This window comes from Leguminivora glycinivorella, chromosome 4 (genome assembly GCF_023078275.1).
Source record: "Leguminivora glycinivorella isolate SPB_JAAS2020 chromosome 4, LegGlyc_1.1, whole genome shotgun sequence".
Classification (NCBI taxonomy): Eukaryota; Metazoa; Arthropoda; class Insecta; order Lepidoptera; family Tortricidae; genus Leguminivora; species Leguminivora glycinivorella.
This window is the reverse complement of record NC_062974.1, coordinates 20,162,166-20,170,685: the sequence shown is the minus strand read 5'-3', so window position 1 is coordinate 20,170,685 and position 8,520 is coordinate 20,162,166. Positions and strand designations below refer to the sequence as shown.

General features: G+C 40.9%; 1 protein-coding gene across 1 annotated transcript; it reads right to left on the bottom strand.

The window, feature by feature from the left end:
* Positions 1-479: 479 nt before the first annotated feature.
* Positions 480-8,271, bottom strand: LOC125225633 (SHC-transforming protein 1). Its single transcript, XM_048129440.1, is given in 9 exon segments — positions 480-909; positions 1,909-2,031; positions 3,070-3,155; positions 3,158-3,226; positions 4,031-4,131; positions 4,891-5,025; positions 7,106-7,504; positions 7,695-7,765; positions 7,889-8,271. Coding segments are annotated over 9 exon segments (1,221 nt in total). The 5' UTR covers positions 7,985-8,271; the 3' UTR covers positions 480-768.
* Between the last annotated feature and the right edge of the window lie 249 nt (positions 8,272-8,520).

The window sequence follows — 8,520 nt, the reverse complement described above, 5'->3', positions numbered from 1 at the left end:
ATAAAAAAAATCATTTTGCATTACATCTGTTCAGTTTACGAGTCGTTACGTACAGCATCAAAGGTAGCGGATCAAATTACGTTTCAAAATGATCTAAATTCTATTCATAACTGCGAAACAAATTAAAAAACGATATTTTTGAACGCATATTGTACGAATTTATCTACATACACGGTGCTGGTGATGAGCATTGCGAGATTTTAACCACGTATTTCTGAGGTCAAAGGAAGAAAAAAAATTTAAATACAGACGAGGATTTGCTAAAAAAAAATTCTAATGTTTTTTTTAATATTTATGAATGTATTTTCACATAGAAAGTAAATGTTATTCTTAAATTGGCATTTAAAATGAGTTTTTAGTTTTTCTTTTTCTAAATACCTAATTTTTAAAGGTTTTACTTCTCCTTTTTTGACATCTATCAATGAGGATAGTGAGACTATTCTCCATAATGACATCAACGCCGTTAAAAAAGACTTGTATTGAGTAAAAATAAGATTTTTTTTTCTATTGGTATAAACTCTGAAAATAGGCGAAATCCAGAAAAGTATATATGACATTTTAGTCTTAAAACGGGATTAGGAATATGCTGTTAAAATCTCTCAATGCTCACGAGCACCATGTATATTTAGAAAAGTTATTCAGGAAGTTAGATACTATTTGATGAGTTGTTTCACCCGCTACTTTTTGATGCTGACTAGGTTGCTGAGAAATTCACACGTTAACCTGGTGGTCGGGCGGTTTGTGCTTGTGCTTGTCGCGGCGCGTGTCTCAGGAGTCTCGCGCGTGCGCGCGCGGCACGGGCTTGCGCAGCAGCAGCGCGGAGTCGGCCGACACGATGGGCAGCTCGTTGGCGCAGTGGTACTTGATGAGATGCGGAACGCTCTCGAACACGCGGTCTTTTGTTCGTACCTGCAATGGTATTTAAATTATGAATTATACTCTGTCAAACAAGTCTGTCAGTAAATAAGAACAAAGAAAACTATATGCATCCTTTTCTTTAGGGTGCTAGAGAAAAGGATACCTATAGTTTTCTTTGTTTTTATTTACTGACAGACTTGTTTGACAGAGTATACTAGCTATCTTGCCCGCGGCTTCGCTGGCGCTAAATTCGAAAATTGCGGAAAGCTCCATACAAACTTCCACCCCCATTTTAGGGAAGTGGGGACTTAGAAAGAGACAAAAAGTAGCCTAAATCACTCCCTTCATCTCTACTTAAAAAATCAAGTCAATCCGTCGCTCCGTTTTGCCGTGAAAGACCGCAATATGGCGCTGGCTGGCAAGCTTAACGCACGGCCAAGCGGTGTCCGGCCTTTTAAAACGGTACGATACTGTTGACTTACCCAGACAACCAAACATTGTAAATGCCATGTCATCTAGACTTTCTGTGAATGAAGTCATTCAGTGCAATAACAACACTTTCTGACACACAAGTACGAGGCATAATAGTACATTACTACAGAGGCCGGGACAAATGCCGATAGCGTTTTCGGTGGCCAAAATTAAAAAAAAATTACTTACATTTTTGAATTATAAATACGTAGTTATCGTACAAAATACCCATACTCACATTTTTTGAAAAAACCCCCGACTAATAGTAACAGATTTTCACGTAGTCATCGTTTCACAAAAAAACTAAACCTTTAATACCGATGCCACAAAACACACACACAGACAGACAAACAGACAGACAGACAGACAGACGGACAGACAGACACGTCAAACTTATAACACCCCTAAAAATCGTGGTTTCTTATGTCAAATATTACAGAAGACAATCATTTCTTGTGCCAAATTAGATATGAGTCTAGTAGTCTATTGTTCCGTGACGGCAAAGACATAGAAAAGCTAAGCGTATCCAAGAGAGAGAAAGTACGACAGCGGTGAAGTGAGAATGAGCGTGGTACTGACCACGCCGTTGGGGTCGACGAGCAGCAGGTGCTTGTGCGCGCCGCGCCGCGCGCCCGTCAGCACGAACTGCCCCGCGCTGCCCGCCGACTCGCGCACCAGGAACTCGCCGTCCGCACACACCAGCTGCAATCACACGCAGCATATTACACGCCACGAGAACTCGCATACGAGTTTTATTACTTTTTTATGAAATAGACAGCAAACGAGCAGACGAGCCCATGACATCAGCGACATCAGAGTCACTTTATGTGTTGCCCACCTTTGAGAACCTTAAATACCTGCTTCTTAAGAACCCCATGTCACAGCGCAAGGAAAACACCTCGGAAGGTACCTCATTCCGTTGCGATATGAAGGTGCTGTGCTGAATTGTATGTGACCTCGACGACCCGCAATGTAACTAAAATCGCATGCGAGTTCGCAAGTTGTCTAAATCGGCCCGAGTTCCGAAAACTCATTCAGTCAAGTTTACAAACACCTTTACAAACCAACATTCCAAATATACACGTATACACGACTTTATTGTCATTTGCGATAAAGACGTGTAAATATTGTAAATTTTTGGCACGTTGGCCTCTAAAGATGTTTCTGAACTCGTACGAGCCGGGTTCGAACCCAGATTAAAAGTCGCACGCTCTCACCACTAGGCTGACAGTACTTTAGTCAGGCTTTAGACCATCAGTAAATGCAAGTTTTTTGTATAGACATAGTTATAGTGACATCTAGCGACAATCATGCGTCAACTAGCGTAAATTATCAGTACTGCTACTTGTCAATAGATGTCGCGACGAACGAAGTCTAATGCTCACCAATTTTTAGCTAAATATTACAATAGTATTAATCAGTATTTTGTTTTCAATTCCTTCTGCTTGTAATATAAGTTGTAAACTGTTCTAATATTATTTTATTGACAGACGAGACACTGTTGACACCTAGTATCGAGCAGTGGTACTGATAATTCACGCTATTTTACGCGTGATTGTCGCTAGATCTCACTATAACTATGCTTATACAAATAACTCGCATTTACTGATGTATGGAGTTACAACTCTTCCTAGACAATATTATATCTCAATACTTTATTTTTATTACGACGTGTAAATAACACAAGACTTTCTTTTCAAATATTAAGTTGTAAACTTGTAAAACTTGTAACTCAGGTACCTTTTCAGCAGTGCTCCGAGCTATGGGCCCGTGGAACCATGGCTCCCTGGCTAACAACGCGGCTTGTTCAGCCGCTGACAGAGGCTCGGCTCCGCTGACGAGCTGGAGGTTGCCGAAGTCGTCGCAGGCGATGTTACTGGCGCGGCTGTGAATGGTTCTGGAATAGTTTAAGAGTATTTTTTAGTTGTATGAATGTATAACTTTTAAATCTGTAGAATGTCGTCAATTTCATTATATTTTGTGGGAAATTGCAATTCAACAATAGATAATTTCTTTTTGTAGAGTTTTTATCTCACGATAAAAGCTAACTCAGCTAACCTCCTAACGGCCCAGCCACGACATTGGTCTAAGCGCGGCAGCGGCGAGCGGCAGCCATACGTGCGAATGAAAAGTCCCATCGCTGTGTCTCACTCCAATGTATGGCCGCCGCTCACCGCTGTCGCGCTTAGACCAATGTCGTGGCTGAGCCATAAAACACGTTTTTTAAAATGTTATTTTTAAATTTATTGCCAAAATTGTTTATTTATGTTGCTGCGCCGCGAGATAGATGACACGTCTTTGTAATTGTATTAATGACATAAGGACAGGTGGTCTATCTCGCGGCGATACCAAACTATACTTAAACCAAAATATATTTTGTTTATACATATAACACGTCGGTGGCAAACATGTACACGGTCCGTCTGATGGAAAGCGGTCACCGTAACCTATGGACGCTTGCAACTTAGGGGGTGTCACATGCGCGTTGCCGACCTATTACAAACTTCTACACTCTTTTTTGAAGAACCCCATACTGTAGTTCTTCGGGAATACCTCGGCACAGAGCTCATTCCACAGCCGGAGCGTCCGCGGAAGAAAATTCCTCTGAAACCACACGGTGCGCGACCATTTACTCACTCAATACCGTCTCAATTTTGCTGATTGCAAGATCATATATTATGATGTGTATGGCAGTACTCACGCATGTCGAAAATGTCAGTGTGATGGTTGGGGAGCAATGCGGTCGGAGGCGTGCGCGGCGGCGGCGTCTGGTTCACGTAGTGCCGGACACTCTCCTCACATCTGCAAAAACATATAACATCAAATATTTAATAAACGGGTGTACTCAAGTTAATAAATTATATCAAGGCAACTTTAAATCCTTAATTTGACAGAAAACACGCAAGGTTGCGAGATCAATCTTCTTTGCGACTTACAATCGTGGCTCGTCGAAAATATACACCTACAATATTTTTCTGCCAAAAGAATTAACTGTAGGATAGTTGTTGTCCTAAAGGGCAGAGGGCCTTCACAAGCTCAGGCTGCGCTTTCCTATCCTCAGCGACCCCTTTGGCCTCGTTCCAGGTTAGCGTAGTTCGCAGACGAAACGACGCCAAATGTGTACTGGGTTTATAATATTGTATTATAACTAGGTGGTATCTTACGGCATCTTGTCTGGCATGATATAGTACTCGCGGTCTGTCAGCGGTCCCGAGCCAATTAGGTTAAGGGCCGGTTGCATCAAAGCGTCAGTCACCGTTAAAGCGTTCATTAAATTTTATTGTATGGGAAGTTCCATAGACGTCTGCTGCGTGAGGATGATGTCTGTCAAATGTGGTTGATGCAACTGGCTCTAAGTCTGTCACGAGTAAGAGCATAGTACTCACGAGGACATAGGCTGGATCGGCTGCAGAGGCGGCGGCGGCGGGTGACGATGCGACGGCGGTTCCGGCGGCATCTGTCTGGCATGTCGTTGTAGTACTCACAATACTCTAGCTGTGGAATCCATTTCAATATACTCTATGCCGAGTAAGGGCACAGTCAATGACATATAGTACTCACGAGGACATAGGCTGGATCGGCTGCAGAGGCGGCGGCGGCGGGTGGCGATGCGACGGCGGCTCTGGCGGCATCTTGTCTGGCATGTCGTTGTAGTACTCACGATCTTCTAGTGGTCGGGAGCCATTTAGGTTAAGTCTGTGAACAGCAGTACGATCACAGTTAATAACAAGTAGCAGAATAAAGACATTACTTGGAAATACATAAGTTGCTATCTTTTGGGAGTCTGTTCTATCCGGGTCGAGAAAGCGTCTTTGATAAAATCATATATGAATGACTATGTGTAGAATCCCAATAAGGCCCAAGGTTACCCTTCGGGTTGGGAGGCCAGATAGCAGTTGGTTTGGTAAAAACTAGTGCCCACGCCAAATCTTGGGCTTTAGCTGTCCCATGGCCCCTGAGCCGTGAGGCGAATGCCGGGATAACGCTAGGAGGATGATGATGATTGTATGACTATTATACTTATGGCCGCTGTACACATATGGCCAACGGTTCCACGGGTTCCACCAACCCCCTTGGCCAAGCGTGTAGAGGGCTACTTGGCCGTAAGTTGGCAGTTGGCGCTTGCGCTTGCCGGCCAACCGATTGGTGTCGGTTTTTTGTCCACACATCAAAGGATCTTGGCGCCAATGGCCAACTGCGTTTACACGTTGGCGCTTCATTCAGTTGGTCGTCAGCCGTCAGAGAGGACAGTAGTGAAATATTTACGAAAATAATAATTTTATCTATGCCAATAATAGTGTAGATTTTAGGAAATAAAATAACCTTGCAAATGTTTAATGTATTTCCTAAAAAAGATAAATGTTCTTATCAGAATATTCAAAAAATTGTTAATATTTCAAATAATTTAATTTTACTACGGGGTTATTCTTTTTTAATCAAATTTTTCAGACGTCTATGACCTAGTATTTCCTAGACTTTTCCATTCCACGTCCATCTTTCATGAAGAGCCAATGCCAAGTGATTGGTTCGCCAATGTGTAAACAGCGGCTCTTATCTTGGCCAAGGGATTTCACAAAGGGCTGGTGGAACCGTTGGCCATATGTGTACAGCGGCCATTAAATTTCCTCAACAAGCAAGGAAATCCTCTTTGGATTTATATAACTATGATGTCTACATAGTTCTAGGAAAAGTTATTAGATGACATCATTTCATTGCGACAATTCATCCATTCACCATTATGTTGTCATATATCCATTGTTAACAGACCAAATAGTAATAGCTTCAATATCTAGACAATTAAATAATTTACACATTGTGATTCTACTGCTGCTGGACTGCATGACACATATTATTTTTCATTGATTTTGTGTTCATGTTCTCCAACTTCAGATGCCTGGCAGGCAAGCATGGTCGCGCGATAAATGATAAACATCAGGGCATCCTTATTGTAACAGTTGTGTTTTATCATTTATCGCACAACCATGCTTGCCGCCGCCTGGTTTCACTTCTGGCCGTAACTTTCTATATGATCCAAAAACGTGACTCAATGAGTTCAATGACATCATTTATGCCGTTTTAAGTCAAATATTACTGTTGCTAGTTAATAAGGTGCAACTGCAATAAAGTTAGAAACTTGTTAACCTCAACAATAATGATACTTAATAAGCCTTAATAATGTATGTTCATTAAGTTGTCCTGCCCATATATGTTATTAAAACTCATGAAACATATTGCTACTACATATATTACCAAATCAGCTTTCTCAACTCAAGTCAGTGCAATGCAAGGTTTTAGAATGTATTATTGAATAGTGGAACTTGTTCAGTATCAATAAAGTATGATTTCCATTGATAGTGTTCTCCATGAATGCAATAAAAATATGCAAAATGCAAGAGCCATTGAATTCAGTATAAAAGCAACAAGGTATGAGTCAACCTAATTTATTAGCAGTACAGCAGAGCAGTTAATTGATAGCTTTATCTGTGGTGAATCAGCTTAGCAAACATTGTATGTTTGATGTATTGATTTGGCAACAATTTTAGGATACAGGTACCTTCATCAAATTTGTGGAATTTCGTGGTGATCTCATTTGAGGAAAAAAAAATATTTGACAGAAAGGGTTCCATTTGATTGTTATGAATTAAAATGTCAAAAACTCGTCTCACATAAATGAGCTCAACTTTAATTATGAACTAGAACCAATAACAACAGACGGAAAATGTATCTACAAGATTTAGACATAGTTTACTTAAGAATAGACAAAGGTTTTACTTACGAGGAAGGTTTTGTCAAGAATTCCTTGAAGCGGAGTTCAAAAGCTTGTCCAATGGTCGCAATGACATCCTGGGCTAGTCTCCCTCCACACTCTAATACATAGCATGCCCTCCATTCTGAAGGTGGTGCTGATTTGGCTACATATGCTACAAAGTCTAGAGAGTCCGCATCACCGCCAGACGCAAATGACACTCTTGGCATGTCATGTCGGGCAACTGTCTCGTGTCCCTCAAGTGCCGCTAAAGTTATGGCTTTGGATGAGATGGTCAGGGCCACATTGGCTCCAGAATGTGCCATGCGGGGCTTTGCCGCTAAAGCTCGAGCTGCAGCTTGGCCGACTCTGCGCTTTTTATCTGCAGACCTTAAGCCTGCTGCTGCACAAACCCGGGCTATGCATTCTCTGTGAATGTAATGATTGAGTTTGTAATTTAAATTTATTTTATCTTATGAAGAACAGCACACAATGCCTATTGTTTTTATTTTTATTATGATGAAAAACAATTTTCCTGTTACTGATTTTATAAGCCATATTCAAAAAACTACTTATTTATAATATGAAACTTTAATTAACCCTAACTTGATTTACTTACTTTGCTACTTGAGATCTGGTCTCAAAATCCAGCTTTTTCATAGAAGTCAGCACCTCCATGCAGCCAATGTACTGTAAATATACACAAGCCTATAAATTCAGAATGTGCATAACTTAAGGCATATTTACGTCACAGGGGACTTCCTGTTATGATCGCAATGATCGAGGTGCGCTAGGAATGTCGCAGTTTCTTACCCGGACCGCATATGTTATGCCGTCGCTCGCTAGAACGGAGTCCGGGTGGATCCAACCACGGACCGGCTTGGCCACAAACGCCCCGTTTTCTGCCATCTCCAACACAATTTCAACACTAACACTGGCCACAACAAACTCTCTTCACACTTCGCCTCCTCTAAGTTATTTTAAATACGCTTTCATTATGATTCAAATCATTAATTCACAAACGGCGCTGCACTTGTCGCCCGCGAAACAGCTCACATATAACAATTTAAATTCAATACATTATTAGGAAACTGCTATGTTCAATTTTGCGAAAGCGTGTGAATCATTGTACAATTTAACAATCGTGTTTAAAAAATAAATTCCACACAATCACAGAAGTTACAACTTTTTTGACAGAACCAGCCACAGATAAGCAAAATAAATCATTGAAAAGGGGGAATGATGTATCAAACATTTCTAACATTCGTATAAATAAACTATTTAGGCTCGTTATGTTGGCTATATGATTTATAGTGGCAATTCATTCTATAGGTCATAATAGCCTGAGAAACTATTATTGTCAACAACAAAACCAGAAGAAGGAGCGATATTCAAATTGTCTATGGGATAATAAAATTGAATAGATTTAGAATTCATTGCATAGA